The sequence below is a fragment of the Chiloscyllium plagiosum genome, unplaced genomic scaffold (assembly GCF_037043375.1).
Source record: "Chiloscyllium plagiosum isolate Xiang-an unplaced genomic scaffold, Cpla_swu_hap1 HiC_scaffold_9, whole genome shotgun sequence".
NCBI classification, from domain to species: Eukaryota; Metazoa; Chordata; class Chondrichthyes; order Orectolobiformes; family Hemiscylliidae; genus Chiloscyllium; species Chiloscyllium plagiosum.
This window is the reverse complement of record NW_028270147.1, coordinates 91,129,106-91,155,170: the sequence shown is the minus strand read 5'-3', so window position 1 is coordinate 91,155,170 and position 26,065 is coordinate 91,129,106. Positions and strand designations below refer to the sequence as shown.

Sequence of the window (26,065 nt, the reverse complement as noted above, 5' to 3'; positions counted from 1 at the left end):
AACAGAGAACAATTAACTAATAACTATTTACAACTCCTCTCTCTAACCTATCTTTTACCTTCCCCTTCTACAATACTAGTCCAATAAAACCCCTGATTAAGAATTAACAAAAATTCAAATTTCAAAACCAGCCAGCTGTCAAATTCTCTCTTTGGATCTTCCTCCGTCTTCTTTCTTTCTTCTTAGGGATTATGTTTCATAGGTCACTGATCGATAAATCTGCCTTTAAGAGAGCTATTCTCCAGGCAATCTGCATGTGTTGGTGGCTTGGTAGTTCTCCTCCAACAGTTCAATTTTTCCCGGTCTTATACCCCAAAGCAACGGATTGTTTCACTGGTTTTTAATATAGTCAATATACTAATTCAAACTTGATAGGAGGTTCGTATTTTGGGGTATAATTTAAACTGGCCGAATTCAAATTTGTTTTGTCATCTCCAAGCAACCAGCTACACTAGCTGCTGTACCAAAAGATTACAGTATATCTTGTTCAGATCACTTGGTGCTATATCAGATATTTCTGCTTGCTTTTAACTCTTTTAAAGGTACAGTACCATCATAACAGATAATAAGTTGAAATTTATGAATTTTTACAGGGGTAAAGAGACAAGAAATAAATCTAATTGTGATAAAAGGAACAAAAGAAGGTTATCTATACAATAACAAAATGTTCTTCATGATGCTAACTGCAGAGTTAGCATCGGTGCTTTGCTCTTAATAGTATATCTAATCAGAGGAAAATGCTTCCTGCAAATCTTGAAGGATGCCTACTATATGTCCTGTCAATGCAAAGCCAAAAATTCATGATACTAAATATTAAGTTGTGCAGAGAAGCTGTTTATTAAATGCATTTATAATTTCAAGTGATTGATGGAAACAAAATATTAATAAAAAGTTAAACAATCTAAAACCAGTACAAAACAACCAGAAGTAGTTCACAAGGGAACTCAAACACCTTCTGCAAGGTTTAGTCATTCCATGCCATAAAATGAACAGGATTGAGAATACTGCACTGAGCTTTTTTTATAATCTTGAAAAAAATTAAGAAAGCGTGGGATTACTCGTTAACAAGCATTTTTATGATGTCAAAGATGATTTTTCAGGACACTGCATGACACGGAGTCATAAATATCTTAAGACTGAGTGCAATCCAAACATTGTTTTGGCCTCTTCACGTGAACGTGCAGCATGCAGACATCACAAGACTACAAGAGTGATCGCCATATAGTCCTTGGAGATGAAGTCCTGCTTTCACATTAAGACCCTCTGTCATGCTTTGTGGTACTACCAGCATGATAAATGAGTCAGACCTAAAACAGATTTAGCAACACAAACCTGGGCATCATGAGGCTCTGTGGGCTTCAACAGCAGTAAAATTGTACTCCAATGCAAATTAGCCTATCCCCCACTTGATCACTACAATCAAAACAGGAATCAAATCAAACCCTAGTTCAATGAAGAGTGCAGAAGGGCAGACCAGGAGCAGCACCCAGCATTCCTTAAAATGAGGTGTCAACTTGGTGAAGCTACCAAACAGGACTACTTGCGTGCCAAACTGCAATAAGGAGCAAGTGATAGACAGAACTAAGCTTTCCTCCAACCAACAAATCATATGTAAGTCCTGCCACACCCAGTTGAGAATGGGAGTGTATAATGAAGAAGCCTACTGGAGGAGGAGACACCACAAACATCCCCATTCTCAATGATGGAAGAGCCCAACACATCAGTGGAAAGGATAAGACTGAAGCATTCACAGCAATCTTCAGCCAGATGTGCTGAGTCTATGGTCCAAGCTGGTTCCTCCACACGTCTCCAGCATCATCAATACCAGTCTTCAGCTGATTCAATTCATTCCAGATGATCTCAATGAACAGCTGGAGGCACATGATTCTACAAGGGCTGTGGTCCCTGACAATATTTCAGCAATACTCCACAAGACTTGTGTTCCAGAACTTGTTAAACTCTTCCAAGTACAGTTCCAACACTGGCACCTACCCGACAATGTCGAACATTGCCCAATTATGTCTTGCACTCGAAATGCAAGGCAAATCCAAGCCGGCCAATTACCACTCTATCTGAGCACCCTGGATCATCAGTAAAATAACAGAAGGTGTCATCAACAGTGCTAACAAGCAGCACCTGCTTAGCAACACCCAGTTTGGGTTCTGCCAGGATTACTCAGCTCATGGAAGTATTACAGTCTTGGTTCAAACATGTACAAGAAATTTGAATTCCAGAGGTGGGATAAGAGTGACTGCTCTTGATATCAAGACTGCATTTGACTGTGTGTGGAAGCAAGGAGGTCTCGAAACGCTGGAATCAATGGGTATCAGGGTCAAACTCTCTGCTGCTTGGAGTCAGACCTGTCACATAGGAACATAGATATGGTTGTTGAAGGTCAGTCATCTCAGTTCCAGGAAAATTCTGCAGGAGTTCCTCAGAATAGTGTCCTAGATCCAACCATCTTCAGCTGCTTCAATGACTTTCTCTCCATCATAAAGTCAGAAATGGGGATATGGTACAATTGCATTATTTAAAAGGCATTTAGACGGGTATATGAATAGGAAAGGTTTTGAGGGATATGGGCCAAGTGCTGGCAAATGGGATTAGATTAGGCTGGGATATCTGGTTGGCATTGACAAGTTGGACTGAAGGATCTATTTCTGTGCTGTACACCTCTATAAGTCTATTTGCTGATAATTGCACAATATTGAGCACCTTTCGCAACTCCTCAGACACTGAAGCAGTCCAAGTTCAAAGGCAACTGGATCTGGATAATATCCTGGCTTGGGCTGACAAGTGACAAGTAATATTTACACCACACAAATGCAAGGCAATGACCATCGCCAGCAAAAGACAGACAATCTAACCACCGCCCCTTGCCATTCAATGGTGGTACCACTACTGAATCCCACCCCACATCCACTGATCAGAAACTCAACTGGACTCACCACATAAAAACAGTGACTACAAGAGCAGGTCAGAGGTTAGAAATCCTAAAGCAAGTAACTCACTTCCTGAATCCCCGAAAGCCTGTTCAGCAGCTACAAGATGCAAATCAGGCGTATGATGGAATATTTCCTACTTGCCTGGATGAGTGCAACTTCAACAATACTCAAGAAGCCTGACACCAACCAGGACAAAACAGCCCTCTTGATTGGCACCACCTCCACAAGCATACACTACCACTGAACAGGAGTATCAGTGTGTACTAGCGACAAGATGCACTGAAGAAAATTCACCAAAGATCCTTAGACAGCACCTTCCAAACTCATGACCACTTCCATCTCAAAGGATAAGAGCAGCATGGGAATACCATCACCTGCAAGTTCCCCTCCAAGCTACTCACCATCCTGACTTGGAAATATATTGCTGTTCCTTGACTGCTGCTGGGTTAAAATCCTGGAATACCCTCCCAAAAAACATTGTGGGTTAACCTATAACACAAGGACTGCAGCAGTTGAAGAAGGCAGACCATCACATCTTCTCAAGGGCAACGAGGGTTAGACAATAAATGCTCACCAAACAGCAACATCCCATGAGTGATTAAAAAAAATGCCCTCAATCTATTTGCACATATACAACTATCGAAATCATTGAATGCTAAAATTTTGAGCATAGGAGGAGGTATTCAGCCTACCAAATTAGTGACTCAGATTTCAAGGTGAAAGTTGCGAACAGGATGATCCTAACTTTAATATTGCATCACTTTAAATTGTGAGAACAGATCAAAGAAATAAGGATTCAAAGAAAAATTTAAAATTAAGACAGGACTGCAGCATTTTGCTTCATTTTATGCACATGGGTGGAATGCATTTTCTAATAGAATTAGAAAAGTGAAATTCCTGGAATCATTTAATATATTTTATAGGCACATCATTGAAAGGGGAAAGCTACCACGAAAAAATGATTATTAGAGGACAGACAAGATAAATGCCATCGGCATAACAAAGAAATGGCACCAACAATTAATAAATATTTCATTCGCTATTTAACAGAGAGACAGAATGAATGGACATGATACTGACTGATGAAATGAGTAAAGGGATTAAAAAGAAAGTCATACACTGAACAAACTAATCAAATTGAAGGAGAATAAAAATCCCAGTTCTGATGGGTTGTGTGGACAATTTTTAAAAGAATCTCAAGAAGACAAGGAAGAATCTGCCTAACTCATATTTAATGACTGACTGGTTCTTGGATCTCTTCTCCTTTCAAAAAGGAAGTCTGAGAGGTGACCTAATAGAGATCTCTAAAATTATACAAGGTTTTGAATATAGTGGGTGTGGAGACAATACTTTTTCTTATGGGAAGTGTACAGTTCTTAAAAGCTGTAAGAGAGTTCAATTCTGCTTCAAATATTCTTCCCGTTATCAGACTAAATGAACTTCTTATTCTAGAATTTGGCTTCAAAACTATATTTTATTTCCAAATCTCTCTCAATTCCCAATGTTTATTTAACACTATTTATTTCTAGTGGCCTCCCTCATCTTTCTCCTTACAGCATTAATAGAGTTTGGGATTTTGAAAAATCATATTTCACTTGACACTGTCTTAATAAAAGATTTCAGGGCACAGCTGTTTGGTTTAGACTTAAGAGAGTGTCTTTTATCATTTTGTTGACATGTTTTGAGTATCAACCTATTTTAATTTTATTGGGTTACAATTATCTTCCAAAATTTTTCTTGTCAGAATTTATCCTTCTCCTGTTGCTACCATTAATTATCTTTTGCGGATATTACTTCCACTCTTGAGCTTCTGCATATATCTTCAAAATATTTAATTTACTACAATGACTCCAATGACACAGATACCAATTCAGCTTGGGTGAATCCCAGCTGAACAGTTTCCCTCACCAGCACTTAGTACAATTTTCTTGTTGTTAAGTCTCACCGTTGCGTTTGATGCCTATTATGATATCTCCTGTAATCTCTTCCAGCATAATTATCCCAGAATTCTGACTTCTTGTACACCCCCACCAACTTATTTAATCGTCCCTGCAGACGGTTGTGCCATCTGCTCCCACATGATAAAATTTCCTCCCAAAATCATTCCATTGCTCCAGTTTTCCCCTTCAATTCAGATGCTTCTTAAAATTTAGCATTTAAGTTCATCTTCCATTTATTCCTGTTTACACCTCTGGGGAATACCTTTCATTTTGTTTTCTTTATGGGAAGTTGAATGATCACCTCAATTTGCCTTTCAGTTAAATTGTTAATGTTGCTTGATATCATCTCTTCTTCCACGATGGTGCACTCAAAAGTAGCATGTCATGTAATGGTTCGGTTAGTGACCAATTGAACAAAGGAATGAACTATCAGTCCAGAGGACATCTGTTCAAAGCCAGCTGTGACAGTATCAAAAATTAGATTCAATTCATTTTAAACATGAATATTAGAAATTGGTCCTGATGCCACTGGATTCCTAAAATCCTTTGGAAAAGAGAACATATCATAGTTAACAAGTCTGGTCTATTCATTACACCAGTCCTATATTAAGCTGGTGCATTCTTACCCGGATTCTGATCTCATCTACAAAGTTAAATCAAAGTAAGTGCTGAGCACTTAGTCGTGCTTTGTCAGCAATTTGTTCATCCCAAACTTGAAAATATTTTCAAAATGTTTTTCATGACACTGTCCAAGTTCTTAGACTTGAATCCAGAAACCAAATCCTCCAAATCTGGCCAAGTCAGACAAGCCAGTCATTTCTCCGTAAATAAAAATTTGAGTATTTTCACTCATGTATCCACCGACATTCTGCATCTCTGGATCAGCAACAGCAAATGTCTTCGTTATCTTGAAAAATTAAGTTATATCCCTCCAAAAACTCATTTCCATCAAAGAAAACAAGGCCAGTGTCTTTAATCTTCGTTTTGAACATTAATTCTCTCTACCTGGAATCATGTTCATTGCTTGCCTTGATGATCTGTTAAGTTGTATGACTGACAAAAACTTGTCTACTTGGAAAGTTATGATGAGAAGACAAGGCTCCCAGATATGCTTCAATGATAGTGTTGGGTTTGCTGACAAACTTATGGAACTTAATGTCAAATATTCAGTCTTTCTTTTAACTCAAAACACCAGACACCATATCAAAATTGTCAAAATTAAATCTTGCTTGACATTCTGCACCAAGTCAGGGATCCACTGAAAACGTGACAGGCCCAAAGTCTCTGCCAGGATTGGAAGTTTGGATGATTTAACTAAGTAATGTTCCTTCAAAGATGGCTTCTAAAGAACAAGATCTCGACTTTAACAAAACAACGTTAACTTGAAGAAAGTGATTTACAATGGTTTTCAATATAATTGCTTCCATATCTGCAAACTGTTATATCCTTTTCTGATGAAGTTACACCACTTAATCTCTGTTGGAAATCAAGTGAGCTCTTGTGGTACAGTGGCAGTGTCCCAACCTCTGAACCAGGAGACATGGGTTCAAGCCCCACCTACACAGACATGTAATAATATCTCTGAACAGGTTGATTAAAGTAAATAAAGTAGACCCACCAGTTCCCATTAGTATAGTGACCTGCCTGACACGTTGGCAATTCTCCAGGGCTCTTGTGGTGCAGTATCCCTGCCTCTGAGCCAGGAGGCCTGGGTTCAAGTCCCACTTGCTCAGAGGTATGTAATAACATAACTGAAAAAGTTCATTATAAAATATCTATAAAGCAGAACTGCTTGTCTCAGGCTGGGACTAGCCTATGAATGCTGAGAGTAGTAGGTCTATTTTCACATTCAACAAATGATGTGCCTTTCCAGTGGGGCTTTCCAAGTTATTACATTAGCAAGAATAAAATGAAACTAGTGCGAGAATGCAAAATTTTGTCTGAGTTTGAAAATAATAAACTCAAATTTGCTTCAATTGCATTTAATTCTGGGTCATAAATAACAATATCAGAAATACAGACTACAATATAGAAATATAGACTAATAAAGATGGGGAAGCGTACTGCCTACCAAGGTGGAGTAAGTGAATCAATAATTTCAAAAGAAATTTCAGTAGACATTTCTTGGTAATAAACTCGCAGAGCTCTGAGGTACAGTAGGTAAAATAAAATAGACTAAATGGATTTCTCCACAAAGTATGGCATGTGCTCAGATCTGGTCTGCCAGCTATAGCAGGATTATTATTAAGCGGGAGAGGTTTTGAAACGATTTACAAAGACATTGCTGGGAATGGAGGGTCTGAGTTATAAGGAGAGGCTGGATAGGCTGTGACATTTTCCCTGGAGCATAGGAGGTAGAAGGATGATGTTATAGGGGTTTATAAAATCATGATGGGTTTAGATAAGGTCAATGGCACATGTCTTTCCCCTCGGGTGGGAATTTTAAGACTGGGGGCATATTTTTAAGATGAGAGGAGAAAAATTTTAAAAAGACATGAGGGGCATTTTCTTTTAAAAAACACAAAGTAGTTCAGAGGAAGTGATGGATGCGGTACAGTTATAACACTTAAAAGACATTTAGATAAGTACATGAATAAGTAATGTTTGGAGGTATATGGCAGAGCGCAGGGGTGTGGGACTAGTTTCATTTGGGATTAGGGTCAGCATGGGCTGATTGGACTAAACAGTCTGCTTCTGTGCTGTATGTCTTTATGACTCTATGTAGTTAATGGGCCAAATGATCTCTATGGTTTAAGATGTCAGAGCAATGAGAGTTGGAGCAGGATGGGCTGTTCATGAATATAAGGAAGTTTACTCCAATGCTTACCGTGTAATTTAGAGAAACCACTTAGAGAGGTAGTAAGTGGAAAAGCCATCCATTGAGATGTAATGCAGTATCAGGACAGGCAGAGTGAAAGCATGTGAAGGTGATACCATACAGTACCACAATAGGATGTACATGCTTGAGTCGTGTAACTGACCCCATAACGTCAGCCCAAAATGTTTGGAGGCATAAAAGGGGATAAAACACCATGGTTCGTTACCAATTTCTACTTAAAATAATACTGTCAAGGTGATGTGAACTAAACCAGAATGAACGGATTCCATAAGGACATGCAAACACAGATTTGAGGAGTAAATACTCATTTACAGACCTCAGTGAAAGAGAGATTCAATGAGGCAACAGTTTCAGAAACAGAATCCAAGTACTGGTGAGTACTATGGCCATGAAAGAATGCCTTTTGCTCAAGTGCTTCATCCCACTGGAATTGAGAACAAAACTGCTCTCTCAACAAAAACAGCTAATTAAGTACAATGCAGGGCTCATAACTGATTCTTTTTAAAAATCAATTGCAGAACTAGGAGAGCTTTCATATTAATGATCAAGGTTCAAGACAAACCAGAGGCTGAACTCAATCCAAGGTAATACTTAAGGAATGTCACACTCCAAAAAAGACAATTACTAACTCTCCATCGATGTCATGCTATTCAAATTTACAACATACAAGTCTATTGAACAAAAAGTTACTCAGTTCATCAAACTCTGCTGACTCTTCAAGAAATACCACTTTGGAATTTGAATATGAGACTCTGGGCTGCTAAGCCAATAAGTAACCAAACCCCTTAGAATTCACATCACAGCTATAAATGAGGAAAAGTTTACGTCATTTGGTTACTCATCCAAGGCACAGCTGTACCCAGTTGAATTGGGAAAAAAAAAGTACCACATGTAAGTTTCTGCTAGAAAACTGGCTCTTCTCTCAACTGATTTCCATAACTGCAGATAATGCTTGTCAAGAACTTCAGGTAGACATGTAAACAGATTGTCCACAAAACAAATTAAGAAAGATAAAAAGAAAGTATGAAGGCATTTCCCAACATGTATGTGCATAAATCTGTTAAATATTTTTGCCTTGTTACACTAAGTATTTGGTACAAGCAATGAAAGTTTTCGTCCTGCGCCAAAACAATTGTACAAAACATTAGAAAAAGTGCAAATACACATGAAAAGCTGCCTTCTGCAATCAATAACAAATTGTAGCAATGCATATAAACTCAAATCATCATCTTTGGTGAGACTCTCAAAAACACAGAACCTTACAGCACAGGATGAAAACCAATGGTCCAGCATGATTTTCTGTTTCAAATATTTGTTTGCTGGTCCCTAAAGGTTGAAGGAACAAAGTGGAAAAGAATGGGGGATCTAAAATAAAAACAGACTAAGTGCTGGAAAGTCTCAGAAATATGACTTCGCCCCCTTCATCTCTCTACATGCTGCCAGAAATGCTGAGCTTTTCTAGAACATAATTTTTATTTCAGATCTCAACAATCCCCCCAATTTTGCATTCACCATAGGTGATTGAAAACATTTTTATCCCATGCACTGAGCCACCTCCAACTGAAAACTGCCCTGCAGCAACTTAACAGAGAATTTGTGTCATAAAACAACTTACTTCTTATCAATGTTTGTGTACATCCCGGTAACATACTGGGCTATATCAGTCTTCTTATCAGTAGATTTCTGTAAATAAATAGTAATAGCTAAATTAAAAACTATTTACAAAGTGAAAATAACATTACAGGAGTAAAGGGAGACTAAAATGAAAACTAATCAAAAGTTAAGTATCTCAGAATTTTGAACTTCTTGCAATAAGAGCTGTGGACTATAGATTTTCTGAAAGTCAGGTATCACCGATCCAACCACCAAATCCTGTCTCAGTGTAAACATTTCTGCCAGCGACAGACTTAAAGAGAAAATGAATCAAAAATACTTTAACTTAAACATCTATTGCATAAACAAAAGTATTATTCATCAATCAAACAAATAACCCTAAAACTTTGTTAGTTATCTTCAATGTGTTTATAAATCAGGTTATGTTACAATTAATACAAGCAAGTGAATAGATGGGTGAGACCAATATTTTCACTGATAAAGCCACAGGAGGCCAGAGAGGGAATTCTAGTCCCAGGTGAAAACCTAAATTGGCAGGCACATGTGTGGAGCATATGATGCAGTGCAAGTGACAGGACCACAGCTTTAAGAAACAAGTGAGGAGAGGTTAAGATGCAGGCAAAAAAAACTGCAAAAACAAAGAGGGTCTACAAGGGGGACAGTAGGATTGCAAACTAGTTCAGGGGGGTCTTGGATGGCTTGGTGGTCAGGTCCATGGACCCAACAACCCACTCTCCCCTCCTGGCACCTTCCCCTGCCACTGCAGGAATTGCAAAACCTGCGCCCACACCTCCCACCTCACCTCTATTCAAGGCCCCAAAGGAGCCTTCCACATCCATCAAAGTTTCACCTGCACTTCCACAAATGTCATTTGTTATATCCGTTGCTCCCGATGCAGTCTCCTTTACACTGGGGAGACTGGACGCTTTCTCGGAGAGCGCTTTAGGGACCATATCCGGGAAACTCGCACCCATCAACCCCATCGCCCCGTGGCCCAACATTTCAACTCCCCCTCCCATTCTGCCGAGGACATGCAGGCCCTGGGCCTCCTCCACCGCCACTTCCTCACCACCCGATACTTGGAGGAAGAACGCCTCATCTTCCGCCTCAGAACACTTCAACCCCAGAGTATCAATGTGGACTTCACCAGTTTCCTCATTTCCCCTCCTCCACCTTACCCCAGTTCGAACCTTCCAGCTCAGCACCATCCTCATGACCTGTCCTACCTGCCAATCTTTCTTCCCACCGATTCACTCCACCCTCCTCTCTGACCTATCACCTTTATACCCAACCTCCATCCACCTATTGTACTCTGAGCTACTTTGTCCCCAGCCCTAGCCCCATCCCCTTCCCATTTATCTCTCCACCCTGGAGGCTCCCAACCTCATTCCTGATGAAGGGCTCCTGCACGAAACGTCGATTTTCCTGCTCCTCGGATGCTGTATCACCTACTGTGCTTTTCCAGCACCACTCTAATCTTGATTCTGATCTCCAGCATCTGCAGTCCTCATTTTCACCATTTGTTTTGTGTAAAACAGAAATAACTAGTTATTATTTTAAAAATGTACTTCACAAAATTCTAGGAATGGCAATGATACAAACTCTTAAAACCACTAACTACCCACAATGTTACCCCAAAATTCCCTTTTCCCCCAAATTGGCACTTAAACCTGGCAGACAAGACTAACGATTAGGAGGGGAGGTTAGATATTAGGTTAAAGACAGAGAAAGAGACTCAGTATCTGAATCAGGGGTTAGCAGTTCCCAACTCCAAATGTGCTGAACCCCTCTGACCAGCTGTATGTCAATTTGGTGATGAAAGAGTTTAAGCCTTTAAAAAGAGTTGAGTTGGTTTGGTTCCTTCTTCTGGGCATTTTCCTCATTTTTCACTACCAACTAGACACTCACAATACGGCTCCTCACCGAAAATGGTCTTCCAGTTCGACCTTTACTGCTCCAGTCGTAGTTATCTGTTCTTTGCTTCAAACAACGCCCCCGTGGTTCCCTAACAAGCAGGCACTCATGGTGCATCCCCTCTCTGGGAACAACAGCTTTGCAGACCTCGCTGCTCAAACTCTAGCCATCGACTGAGCATCCAGGGTTTGGCTTTACAATTCCAGTCCCTCATTTTTCCTTCAGATTGGCAACAGTTCTTACCAGTTGTTTTCATATCCATTAGGAAGTCATAGGATTAACTCCCTCTTAGCTTTTGTTAACTTTCTGCAGAGTGAGTGACTGACCAACAGCCAATCCTGATCTCTGCTGATTCCTCAGCAATAGGGTGGGGGTGGAGCAGGTGGACTGAATTGTGAACCTTGAAAAGAATTCAGTCTTCTCTGTTTCATTTTTAAAATTAACACGACAAGTTAGTTACAGAAAGAAAAGTTAGAAACAATGGAGTGGGTTATAAGGCTGAGACAGATAGATTCTTGATCAGTCGGGGAATCAAGCATTATGGGGAAAATGAAAAGTGAACCTGAGGAATGTCAGATCAGCCATGATCCTACTAAATTTCAAAACAGGCTTGAGGGGCTGAATGACCTTGCCTATTCCTATTTCTTATGAACCCTTAAACCAATTATCAATTAATCTCACTTAAGCTTATCAGAATTTAATGACATAATTGATTAGGCTGAGAGTTAATAGCACAGCTGTTGGTAACCAAAATACAGAAGAAGTTTGAAGTCATCTTTCTTCCAATTGGGAGAATTGGAAAGAGACCAAGAAACCAAGTGTCAACCTGCTCCCTCAGCTGCAATGGAAAGCAAGAGCCGTACTAAGACCATGAAGTTGTTGCCTTACTTTAATAGGTGTTAAGTTTCCTAAATTACTGCACTCAATGGTCTCCTGTTGGCTCATCAGTTAACATCTCAAGTAAACAAATTAATTCTGATGCTCGAGTTTAAATTACAAGACTCCTGAAATTTACAAACTTAAGGACAACATTACCACTTCTGTATTCAATTCCCCTCACACTAAATAAGAACATTTTCTTACTTTGCGAATGACTTCCTGCACCTGCATACTAACCTTCTGTATGTAATCCATGCACAAGAACAATCAGGTCTCTCTGTATCTCAGATCTCTGCAATCTCTAACTACTTAAATCATATGGTTCATTTTTATTCTCCTTGCCAAAAACGGACAGTTTCACATTTTTCCAAATTATATTCATTTGCCATATCTTTCCCCACTCTCTACACATATCAATGCTTTTTGCTGTCTCTAAATTTTCCACCGAAGCATTTGATTTGGCACTATATCAAATGTCTTCTGGAAATTTAAGTACAAAACATTCAGTGATTCTCATTTATCCACAGTGCATTATATTAATGTCTTAAAGAAGATTTGGTGCCAAAAACTTGGTCAGAACAGTTTTCTGAAAATCAAAAGATTACCAAATGGAGAAGCTGCATCTGAACTTTGTACACATTTTGTAGTTCTTAATCTGGCCCAACACATCTTCTCTTTCAGAACAACAGGCTGTCTCTGCCGGATTGATCTTATTCAAGAGTTCTGCTGTGACTCCTGTTTATGGAAGGATTTTGAGGCTTCAAAAGTCAACTTACAGACTGTGATTTATAGTAGCCCAATTTCATTTGGCAAGGGCAGAACAGTGGCTCAGTGGTTAACACTGCTGCATCAATGACAGGGTTCGATTCCAGCCTTGGGCAACCAATTGTGTGGAGTTTTCACATTCTTCCATGTCTGCGTGGGTTTTCTCTATGCGCTGCGGTCTCCTCCAATAGTCCAAAGATATGCAGGTTAGGTGGATTGGCCATGCTAAATTGCCCCACAATGTCCTGGGTTGCACAGGCTAGGTGGATTAGCCATGGTAAATGCAGGGTTATGGGGATAAAATTAGGGGCTAGGTCTGGGTGGGATGCTCTTCAGAGGATCGGTGCACATCCGATGGGCTGAATAGCCTCTTTCCGCACTATATGGAATCTACAATTCTAAGATAATTTAACAGGTGTATAAATTGAGACATCATGAGTTTAGTTTTTCTATCCCAGCCCCCACTATCTTTTCAGTGACTGGCATCACCCTCCTCAGGCCAATTGTTAAGAAAAACCGTACACCAATCTTTAACACCAATGTTACCACATTGAAGATAATACTCGACAGATTAAAGAAAACTCAAAGTTCAGACGCAACTTCTCCATTTGGTACCTTTTGATATTCAGAAAACAGGCCTGATCAAGTCTGGGTCGTAACGGAGTTCTTGGCATCAATTTTATGATTTGGGAGAATATTATGAAATTGAAACTCATAAACAAACAAGGTGACAGACATTACACTATCAGGTCCTAAAACAGATGCATATATACTAAATTATCTCTACTGTTCAAAAGCAGCAGCAAAGCATGATAAAAACAATTTAATTTTCAAGGATTAAAGCACGTGCGACTACAGAGAGGCTTATGGGGAGTTTGCAGTTTGTCCTTCTATTCCTGTCTTGTACCTCCAGTCTCAGTTATATTAAATGTCAATAGAAAAAAAATCATTCTTCATTGGAACAGCTTCACAGTTTTCTCCATAAACAAACTTTGTTTTAGTTCATGCATTGTGATTTATAAGTTTTGTTGTTCTTACTTCACAAAGACTATACTCTTTTCCTATCAGTTTTCAGCAAGTTTCTTCAATTAGGTTAGAAGAAACCTGCTGAAAACTGATAGGAAAAGAGCTTGAACATGCAGTTTACTTTCAGATTTACTTCTCCTAAACACTAAATTCCTCACTGCTTTTGCATTATCGGCCTTCTTCAACCTGAACAAGATGGAACAAGTGTCTGGACTGGAACAAGTGTCCGGAAGAGGCAAGACAAAAGAAATGCTGAAAGCAGTCAGAAGATCAGGCCCCATCTGTGAAAAGAGCGTTAACATTTCAGACTGAGGAGGGTGATAAATTACTTGAACATCAACTTTGTTTCTCTTTAAAGATGCCGTTTGATCTGCTGAGAATTCTCAGAATTTTGTGTTTTTATTTCAAATTTCCAGCATCTGCAGCCAGGCAAGTAAGTTGAGCAGTCAGCAGTTACAAAGAAGTAGTGTCCAGAGAACACAAGAGGAACTCATCAACAAAATGAATTTGGGTATGAGAGGTGTTAGGACAGAAACAAAGAGGACGTGTGTGTATATCACAGAGTCCCCAAGGGAACACCCAAATAATTTGTTATATTCTGTTCCAGTGGAAATAATATTCCTCATTTCTCGGAGACTCTTTTCCATAATAATATGAAAAATCATACCACTGTAAATGCTTTAGAAAATTATGCAGCTTATTCAGAATAATTCATCAGACTACGTGAGGAGTTTAATCATCTTCTAACTTGAAAACAAACTGTCACCAGGTAAAAGAGACAATATATGTTAGATCATTTACCAGCATGCCTGACAGCTAACTCCAGAGACGTTGATTTTAAACTGGAGTAGAGGAGGCTCAAGTGCCAGGAAGAGGATTAAAAATCCAGGAGACGGAATTGAGTAATTTGAAGAGAGTCCATTACTGCCACAACTAGCTGCCCAGGTGGAAAGAGATGCTGGATACACAAATCTAGTAAAATGGTGTCCCTCAACAGTCTACAGAGCACTATGCAAACAACACAGTGAGCAGGACATGATGGGCGTGTGCAACACAAATTGTTGGGATGCAGAGTGCACAACAATGAGCCATAATCAGAAGAAACAAAAGCCATGCAGTAAGTAGCAACGGGTAAACAATATAATAAACTCCACTAACTCAGTATGCTGCGATGAGCAATCAATCTTGGAAAATGCAGCAGTGCTGTGTGCAACTGGCATCCACCATGGCAAGACATTAGGACAAACACTTTGCTTCCTCCTCTTCATACTAATTAAACAGTGATTTTTCTTTGTTTGGTCCAGAGGTATTCAACAGGAGGTACATTGCTGTACCACACAAAATATCAAGTTTGCTGTTGTTGTTGTGTTTGAACATTTTGCCAGTGAAGGAAACTCAATAGGTACAAGAGCACAGCAGTTTGCCAACTTTCCAACTTCAAGCCATGAGAAAAACAAACTGTTTCTGACTACTAAACCATGAACTCATCAGAAAGGACTTTGATCCATGACATTTGCTGCAAACAGGTGTTCTCTATTTTCCTAAATTTTATTACACTGAATGATTTTTGCATATGGGTAAATACATAATTTTTTCCCAAGTGTACAGTTCTAGCAGTGCTATTTTCTTTTGGCTGAACAAAATAAACAGAACTGCCGAACAGGCATGATGAACCAGGATGATAGCAAAACAGGCAAAGCTGTTGGGAGCCAAAATTGAACATAATTTCAAACCACAATTTTAAACAAAATTCAGTTCTTTACTGTTGCTTATTCCCTTCTACTAGCTGCATATAGAGGAAAAATACAGCACAACAGCATAAGCTCTGTCAGTTAACATATCTCATGTCTTCAAAATGCCAAAAATGAGAATGAAAACTGTATTGCCATGATTACTTGCCATTGCTAAATTACCACAGTCAGTTACTGTAGTATATATTGTAATGGGCCTATAAAGCAACATCTTCAGTCTATTATGGTAATTTAGCACTTTAGATTAATATAATTTTGAAGTTTCATCAAGGTAAATGAAATACTAACTTGAAAATTAACTTGCCAAGGGACCAGACATAATATAAATTGGAGCAAGAGACTGCTGTCAGCAATGAAGAATGGAATTTTATGTATTCTTTCAGGAGATGTGTGTATTACTGGAAAGGTTGGCATTTGTCGCTCATCCCTATTGCTTATGAGTAGGTGGCAGTGAGGTGCCTTCTCAAACAAGTCACTGAGATCTACTCCATTCTTTTCACACTTCTCATTAACAAAACAAAATGAAACGTTGGCAGTAGATTATAACATTTGCCAAAGATACCGAGATAAGTTGCCAGGGTGACAAGGATAAGCAATGGATTCTGTCAGAAGAATCTGGATCTAAGCAGTATTCTGAGTACCTTAAGGAACAGCTGACTTAAAAACAGCACAAAATTAGAAATAACACATTGGAGGATAAAAAATGTTACCTAATACTTAGAATTGGTGGTGGTCATCAATCTAATTAGTGGTTTGAATCATGATTAAAGCAAACTATACAGTCAATTGCATAACCATTAGAAAGACATAAGGACTGTTGACAAATAATAATTTTTAACATAGTAGAGAACTCCTTAGTTGGAACAACAGAAATCTTCTCTCATCCCTGGAAAAACTAACAATTTGAAGCTGTCAGCATTGAGAAAAAGATCATAAAGATTGCACTGGCTATCTTGATGTCAAATTCCGAGATCAGCTTTAACCAAAACAATTCCTCAAGCACATGACAGGAGAGGTTTTGATAATTTAATTTATTGATTAAATCTTTTTGCTGAGTCTTGGATTCAACTAAACATGACAATTGTTGACTGAAAATTATATATAGTTATATAATGGTCAAACACTAAAATTCTGTATCTGTATCAACTTGATGTCAACGAGTACAAACTCATTAAATGCATTAAACGTTGTTCACATTTTAATTATGAGTCTTTTAAAAAGAAATTTACTTGTGGCCTCTTGGATCCAATTACAATAATGCAAAGGCTTAAATAGTGGAAATTTTCAGAAATTACCAGCTGCTTTTCAATTGGAAAACTGAAGATAATAATTGCAAACATACAAGAATAACGACAAAATGACATCTTAGCTAACTTGCCTCCTTGTTGAACTTTGATTAAGATGTCAACCAATCTTAGCTAAATTCTAATAGTGTGGCACAATGTAGCTTATCCAAGATGGATTGCAGTTCTCATACATTAAGTACGAGATAGACTGACAAAGGTTTTCTGATCATTATGCTGGGTTTGTTTTATGAAATGTAGCTCGCTATCATTGCCAATGAAGATTAAAAGGAGACCATAAGGAGGAAGGACTGACATTAGTTAGAGAGAGGTAACAAAAGTAACTTGAGTTAATGGGGCAGAAAAGGTCCAAAAGCCAAAAGAAGGCTCTTGTACTCCATGCGATACAAGATTCAAATTATGAGTCAAACCTTTGCTTTGCTGGAATATCTGAAATATGTAGAATTACTGGGACATCTTAGCTCTTCTGCAATATGGTGCTTGCACAATTCCAGACATCATCTACCACGTACACTAACCTCAACCACACACACCGTAGCTTAGAAACAAGAGGCAATCATTTCAGTGGCAGTAAATTCAATGTTTTTTTTTTATAACTCCTGGAATATTTACCTGTTTTTCAATTAATAAATATTCACAAACAGAATTTTTCAACTGAACATTTACTTTATGTTTATAAAGTTAAGTACCTACCGACACTGTTCGTATTTTATGAAACATTTTGGATCCTTTTCTCATTTTCACTCTGACAACTTCATGTCGGTGTACCCACCCACGGAGTTCATCTGCTAGTCTACGCCAAGACAATGGAGAAAATACTTAAATGAGAAATGAATTACCACAGCACTATCTCAGATGATTTTCATAAGCTGACTATCAATTGGAGTTGTTGAAACAAAGTGTGGTTAAAATGGATTATCTTTGTTTCATTCAATAAGCTCAACTACAAATTAAATAATCAAAAAAATCAGACGTAGGGATCTTCCTTCAGTTAATTTTTTTTTAAACAGATTATTATGCATGAATTTTATGTGCCTAGAGACTTAACATCCTCACTGATTGCCTCACAGCGCCAGAGACCCGGGTTCACTTCCCGCCTCAGGCGACTGACTGTGTGGAGTTTGCACGTTCTCCCCGTGTCTGCGTGGGTTTCCTCCGGGTGCTCCGGTTTCCTCCCACAGTCCAAAGATGTGCAGGGTCAGGTGAATTGGCTGTACTAAATTGCCCGTAGTGTTAGGTAAGGGGTAAATGTAGGGGTATGGGTGGGTTCGCTTCGGCGGGGCGGTGTGGACTTGTTGGGCCGAAGGGCCTGTTTCCACACTGTAATGTAATCTAATCTAATCTAATCTAATCAAACACTATTACCACACTAATAGCACATAGATATACAATTTTTCTTGGCGGTGAATAGTTTAACTCTGCTCACATATGGCTTGCCATTAAAAATAACCGTTCAAATATTCACCATGTTACTAAAATATATCCGTACACTAAATTCAATAACTATGGCTTGATCCACAGGAAACATAGGGAACTAGCTCCACAGGGTTAATGTTATCTTGGGCTAAGTGTTACTGCATACAGGTAGCCTGCTTATTTATCCTTCAAGCACTGAGAAGGTCACAATTCATTTGCAGTTATATGAATTCCTCTAAGGATATTAAAACTGAAATAAATAGCTAAACTGAGCTTATTATTTCATGATTCAACTAACAGGACAGCTCTGCAGTGAAGTGAGTCACTGCTGAAAGGAGGGGAGAAAAAGGAAATATAAAATTTAAAATAGCACTCGTACCAGTGTAACAGCATCGCACAGGCATGATGAGCCAGCCAAATAGCTACTTTTTATGCATTTAGTTTCATTATTCTGTCAGCTAGCTCAAGACTCAAAATATGGTTGATACTTAAAACATTGTTATTACAACATATTAAAACATAATACTTGTAAAGAGGAGAGAGATTGTATGCTTTGTCAAATCAATTTGCTGCGTGGATGGGCATGGATTCACCCATGCCTCCCTGCCGTCAATTGATAGTAAAACTAAAGGAATTGTGAGCTCAGTTGAATTGCTTAAGGGAGGAATTTTGATGTGTTTCATGTGTGGCTTTTCTATAGTATGAAATTGACTTGTTTTGTGTTTTTTTTTAAAACCTGGCATCAAGCATTGCCAGGGCAAGTACAATAGCCACAGCTGTAAAAGGCTTTCCTGACACTGCTCTAAACTCTTCTGAATAATATGACATTCCAAAAAAAGGACTAATTAGGTCCTCTCAAATTTGAAAGAACAATTTCGTCATGTCATCTAGAATCAAATCCAGGTATTTGCAAGGAAAGTCAAGTCCTTTGTCTACTTGTTGAAATCCCATAAATCCAATAACTTTTAAAATGATGTTTCAATTTCAAGACATAAGACATAATTTTTTTTACTGTAATAAACAAACAAAAAGCCTTGTTAAATGAACACAATTAGTTGGAAACTTAGACTTTCAACAACAAAGGTTTTCAAATGCGACAAAAAGTTTAACGCAGCCAAAATTCCACACCACACCGAAACATTATATAGCCCCCTAAATGGATACTTTATTCTGCTGGAACCAGTCCCAAAGCTGTTCACCATTCGCAAAGTCTTTCTTGCATTTTCTGTTTCCAGATGGTCACTTTCAATCCTAGGGATCTTCCCTTCTTAAAACTCATCTCCATGGCAACATGCACAACGTTGGTCTTGTATCCAGATAGAAATAATAATTAGCCAACATCTAGAACACAACGTTGTTCAAGCCTCATATTAAATAGCTAGTTTGAAGTATGAATCTTGATAAAACCTGACATTCCAAACACCTCCCTGTAAAACATGGAGATTATCACTCCATCCACAACCAACACTGATATTCTTGCCATTCACAGTGTTGGTATTATCTTGTACCTTTCTGAAAGTTTCATGACTTGGGCCCTATTTGTCTCCTCAGTCCATTGGTGACATCTGCAAACTTACTAACCATACCTCCTATGTTCACATCCAAATCATTGAGATCAATGATGAAAAGCAGTGGGCCCAGCACCAATCCCTGTGGCACAAAATTATTAAACAGCCTTTGCTTCCCCTCCCCACAAAACTTGATATCATAGAGATTCAGTCAGAGATGTACATTTTGGAAACAGACCCTTTGGTCCAACTCGTCTGTGTTGACCAGAAACTAATTGAGTCCCATTTGCCAGCACTTGGCCTATATCCCTCTAAACCCATCCTATTCATGTGCTCATCCAGATGCCTTTTAAATGTTGTCCCAGCCTCCACCACTACCCTTGGCAGCTCATTCCATACATACACCACCCTCTGTGTGAAACATTTACCCCTTACATCCCTATTAATTTTTTTTCCCACTCATCCTAAACCTATGCCCTCTGGTTCTGAACTCCCCTATCCCAGGGAAAAGGCCTTATCTATTTACCTATCTATGCCCCTCATGATTTTATAAACCTCTGCCCAGGCTTCCGACGCTCCACGGAAAACAGCCCCAGCCTATTCAGCCTCTCCCTATAGCTCAAACCCTCCAACCTTGGCAAAATCCTTGTCAACCTTTTCTGAATCCTTTCAAGTTTTGCAACATCAGTTTGATAGGAGGGAGACCAGAATTGCCGCACCTGATATTTATCCAAATTAAACTCTATCGACCACTCCTCAGCCCATTGGCACACCTGATCAAGATCCCCTGGTACTCTCAGGTAACCTTCTTCACTGCCCACTACACCTCTAATTTTGGTGACATCCGCAAACTTACTAACTATACCTCCTATGTTCACATCCAAATCATTATACAAATGATGAAAAGCAGCAGACCCAGCACCAATCCTTGCGGCACACCACTGATAACAAGCCTCTAGTGTGAAAGGCAACCCTCCACGACCACTCTGTCTTCTTCCTTCAAGCTAGTTCTGTCTCCAAATGGCTAGTTCTCCCTGTATAACGAATACTTTGTATCGGGGTCAACGTGGGTTTAGAAATCAGGGAGAAGGTCCATGATATAATTAAAGAAATTAGCATACACAAAGAGGAGATACTGAGTGGTCTGGCAAATTTAAAAATAGATAAATCTCTCGGGTTGGATTGAATGTGTCCCAGGTTGTTGAGTGAGGCAAGGGAAGAAATAACACGTGTGCTGACAATTTTCAATTCCTCTGGCCACAGAAGAGGTGACATAGGACTGGAAGACAGCCATGTGATACCGTTATTCAAGAAGGGATCAACTTATAAACTGGGCAACTACAGGCTAGTCAACCTAACCTCACCAGTGGGGAAGTAGAAGCAATTCTGAGACAAAAAATTCATCTGTACTTAGAGAGACAGGGATTAATCAAGAACAGCTTGATTAAGGGTTTGTTGAAAATGTCACGTCTGACCAACTGGATTGAATTTTTTGAAGAGATGACCAGATGCTTAGATGAAGGCAGATGGCCTGATCAGTGGCAAATGAAATTCAATCTGAATAAGAGTGTGGCGATGCAAGTGGACAACAGAAACAAGGCAAGAGAATATATGAAATAGTAGAATCTTAGGAAGCATTGAGGATCAGAGGGACCTTATCTACCACATTTCCACCAATCCCTTAAGGTAGTGAGACAGATAGATAAATTGGTTAAGGTGGCGAATGGAATACTTGCCTTTATAAGTTGAGGCACAATGTTTAAGAGCAGGAAGGATATGCAGGAACATTTTTCCTGTGTTATGGACCTCTATGACTATTCTATCCAGTTCACAAAAATCATGTGTCATCAAACATGAAGCAAACAGCTTTATTGTTAAAAGTTCACTTTTTGAGGACTAAGCGGTTTGATATACTTGATACTAGATCTCCTTACTTGCACAGCATCTTCTTACAGGAGATCCTGAAAATGCTGCAGCACAGTCCAAGTGCAAGTTAAATAATGCTAACAGACTCCTTTTATTAAGGAGCATAATTTGCAAGTACGAAATAAACAGTGCACAGTAATTTTTTTTCAAAAAGAATGACTCACAAAGGAAACAATTCACACTTGCAGAGTTTAAATAGATAATGAACTTTTAATGCTTTCTGTATAATAGTTATTATCTACTTACCTCAGTGATTCTGTCCTATTAACTTGTGGATGGCATGCTCGTTTGACAAAGAGAAGAGGCTCCTTCTTAACCACCATTAGATCTTTTTTATCGGAGATTGAAATTCCATTTCTGAAAGAAGCAGATTATCAAACTTAGAATGGCCTTGCTCTCAGGAAAGAAAAGTTACTGTTGCCACTGCTTCATACCAAGTATCATGAATGTTGTTTCGAAATTGAACTATATGCATAGGGATTATTACTAGCATATCTTACTGGCAGAAGTCGTTTATTGTAAACCTGCATTTTCATATTCAACCACCATTAAAGTCAAATCCTAATTAATAATAAGTTTCAACACCTTGATACATATCAGTTTAAGACAATAGTCATTGCATCTCAAAGCTGCAGGAGGATATGGACAGGTTAGGAAAGTGGGCAAAGAAGTGGCAGATGGAGTAAATGTGGATAAATGTGAGGTCACGCACTTTGGCATGAAGAATAGAGGCATGGACTATTTTCAACATGGGGAGAAAATTCAGCAGTCTGAAATGCAAAGAGACTTGGGAGTTCAAGTCCAGGATTTTCTCAAGGTAAACATGCAGATTGAGTCAGTAGTTAGGAAGGTAAATGCAATGATGGCACGTATTTTGAGAAGTCTTGAATATAAAAGGAGGGATGCACTTCTGAGGCTCGATAAAGCTCTGGTCAGACCACATTTGGAGTACTGTGCGCAGTTTTGTGCCCATCTATCAGGAATGATGTACTGATCCTGGAGCATGTTCAGAAGAAGTTCATGATAATGGTTCCAGGAATGAAAAGTTTAATGTAGGAGGAACATTTGAGGACTCTGAGTCTCTCCTCGATGGACTTCAGGAGGATGGGTGGGGAATTCAAACATACAGAATACTGAATGGCGTGTACAGAGTAGATGTTGGGAAGATGGTTCCATTGGTAGGAGAGACTAGGACCTGAGGGCACAGCCTTGGAATAAAGGGAAGACCTTTTAGAATGGAGATAAGGAGAAACTTCTTCAGCCAGAGAGTGGTGAATCTATGGAATTCATTGCCACAGAAGGCTGTGGAGGCCAGGTCATTAAGTATAGTTAAGACTGATATAGATTGGTTCTTGAGTATTGAAGTGGGAGATGGCATTGGGCAGGGTGACACTAGGCACATGGACACACAAGATGGCCGCTGGACCACAATTTGGAGAGACAGCACAGCAAACACAGATACTGCTTGGGGTCACCAGAATGCCAGCACAATGCACTCACAACCTAGTTGATTAGTTTAATGCAAGTTGGGGAGAAAATACACGAGTAGCGTATACTGCCTGCCAAAGTGTCTAGGTCCAGACAACACCTTTGATAGAAATGTTAACTGTTTGATACGGACTCAATGATACGGATTTAATAGCCAGGCTGCAGTAATCATCCTTCTCAGGAAGAGCGATTAGCGCCCATTACTACAGCAATGGACTTGTGCGCAGACGCTGAAATTGACAATGTCTGCGCTGAAACTCATAACGACCATGCTGAAATTTACAAAGGCTGCACCGAAACTGACAATGATTGCACCGAAACTATCAACTATTCTGCAATGCTTACAATAAACAAACTATGTTACAAAGACATTAACCTCAACACTGACCTATTATATTACAAAATGTATAAAAGTATCTTGACATGTACTCCAGGTTGAGAGAAGAATCAGAGCTGACCACTATGCTATTGGTGTCTTTCTCTCAGTGGAGCTCCTGTATTTCCTTGTACAATAAACTCCGTCGCTGAACAACCACTCTGACTCAGAGGATGATGATTTTCCCTCAACAATATCAAGGGGATCAAGAGTTACAGGGACAAAGCGGGAGAATAGAGTTGAGAAACTTATCAGCCATGATTGAAAGGTGCAGCAGACTCAATGGGCTGATTTGCCTAATTTCTGCTCCTATGTCTTAGGTAACATTTCTCCATCAGTCCCAATCCCATCTCTCAGAATGATGCATTTCCATGCATTATTCTACAATATTTGGAACTAAATTCTAAAGTTCAACTTCTGCAGCAATGGTCCTCAGGTTTCTGACAGATCTAAGACAAAGGTCAGCACCTTCCCAGTTATTTGCACAGTTGGAACTGTCAACTTGTGAAGCATCCTCTGGACTCAATACAAAGCATATTATGTCAGAAAAGCAACATGCAGTCCATGAATTAGATCATATTAAACTGATTCATTAAGCTAAAATGAGGCTACACACTTGATAACTTGCTTCATATTGTAGCAGTTCAGAAGCAAGATTTCTGGATTTTAGTCCATGAGAATGACGCATGACACAACATATGAAAACAGAGAGTTGGAATATTTAAAATGACAACAAATAAACTACAGTTGAAACAATGAGGAGACATGTTGGTGGGATAATGTTCAGGCTTCAGCAAGTATCAGACAGTTTATCCGGAAACAAACTGATAGGGAAAGGGTGTAGAACTTAACTCATGAAAGAGTAAATTCAAAAGCAGCAGTGCCATTTGAAGTCATTGTTGAATTTTTATTGCAGCAAAGGCCTTATCTCACTTCGTGGAAGTAACCAACTTGTGGAGGATATATAAAGGCTTAAAAGGGCAAGTAACGTATGTATAACTGTCAATCTGTGAAGTTGTTTCAATCCACTGCACTTGAGGGTTTGTTAATTCAGCCTGTTTCAGTGAGAAATGAAAAGACTATGTTCCAGCATTTACAATAGCTGTATGTTAATCTTGTTGTAAGGGCCCATAAACATTGTATTATTAGCAATCTTAGGTGTGGGGTTTTCAAGACAACTTTTTGTTTTAAATAAGCAAACAAGTACTGGAGAGTTTTTAAAACTTTTTTAATATGATTTTGTGATTGGGATTTTTTTATTGCTTTAAAAGCTGTAATAGATATTTGGATCTTTATTTTGTCTAACATGGGTCTTTATGTCTTCCCATTGTAGCTAAAAGATGCATTAGTATGAAGAGTATAAAGGCAACAGATGGTAGTGTGAGTTATGGATAGACATGTATTGGGATTAATTTGGCATGAATTCAGTGAAAACCTGACTTAGCTTTACAAACCATTGGGTTATACGGTGCCATGGGGGGAGTAGGTGGTGATGGGATGTGAAGAGAGAGGACTAGAAGGTCTATTATTTCGTAAAACAGGTGCCCACAGAAATGATATGGGCCTTTTCATCAGCCCAACTTGCAATTTGCCTGTGACGGCTTCCAATCTCTGCCTAGGGACAATGTCCTGACTTCATATATTCACACCTCCCACTGAATATTAACTTTGAGTACTAAGTAATTCCAATATCTGATATCAGGGCTTGTCTTTTCAGCTGTTGTCAAGAGGTTACTTCTTTGAGTACCATCTAGCCTTTTGTGAGTAAGTGAAAATAAAAAGTTCGATCTGTATTCATATGCCTGTGACAAAATACCTAAAGTATTCTGTCTAACATAATTGGCAACATCAAAACTTCTGGAATGACCATGTTTCAGTACTGTATTCGAAAAGCATGAAACAAGCCAACTTGTTTTTTTGCATTTTCTGAAAGTCACATATGCCAGTTGGCCTGATTGCAACAGCCAATGAAATCCTGGCTAAAGTACAGTGACTGAAATAATCAACTTATTCAGAACTGATTCCACTTTGTGAGCCAAGATCGTGGAGGCAATAAAGGAAAAGAAAATGAAGCTGAAGAGAGAACGGTCAGACAGGCCAGCTGAGTAACATGCAACATTACTGAAAATATACCATTTCCTTTGTCACTCTGTGGTACTCAGTCAGTGATACAACACATTATAAAACTCACACTACAAAGCTTCCTATCTTTGCGTTCTATCAACCTGCAATTTAACAAGTACGTTTGACTGTGAAGAATAATCATCTGCAAAGCATTAATCTAATTCTAGATAAACTTGAACAGAAGACAATGAGCCAATGCTGTATCCAAAAGAATAAATATGTTGAAATATGAAACAACTTAAATATTTGG

The 26,065-nt window shown here is 38.9% G+C and overlaps 1 protein-coding gene across 1 annotated transcript in view; it reads right to left on the bottom strand.

Annotated features, from left to right (window-relative positions):
• atf6 (activating transcription factor 6) overlaps positions 1-26,065 on the bottom strand; it is a 338,902-nt gene that overhangs the window by 193,786 nt on the left and 119,051 nt on the right. The window contains exons 11-13 of the mRNA XM_043699998.2: positions 22,074-22,184; positions 17,671-17,770; positions 9,340-9,407 (exon numbers count right to left, since the gene is read on the bottom strand). Coding sequence (XP_043555933.2) covers positions 9,340-9,407; positions 17,671-17,770; positions 22,074-22,184 — 279 coding nt within the window. The remainder of the gene's footprint in view (positions 1-9,339; positions 9,408-17,670; positions 17,771-22,073; positions 22,185-26,065) is intronic.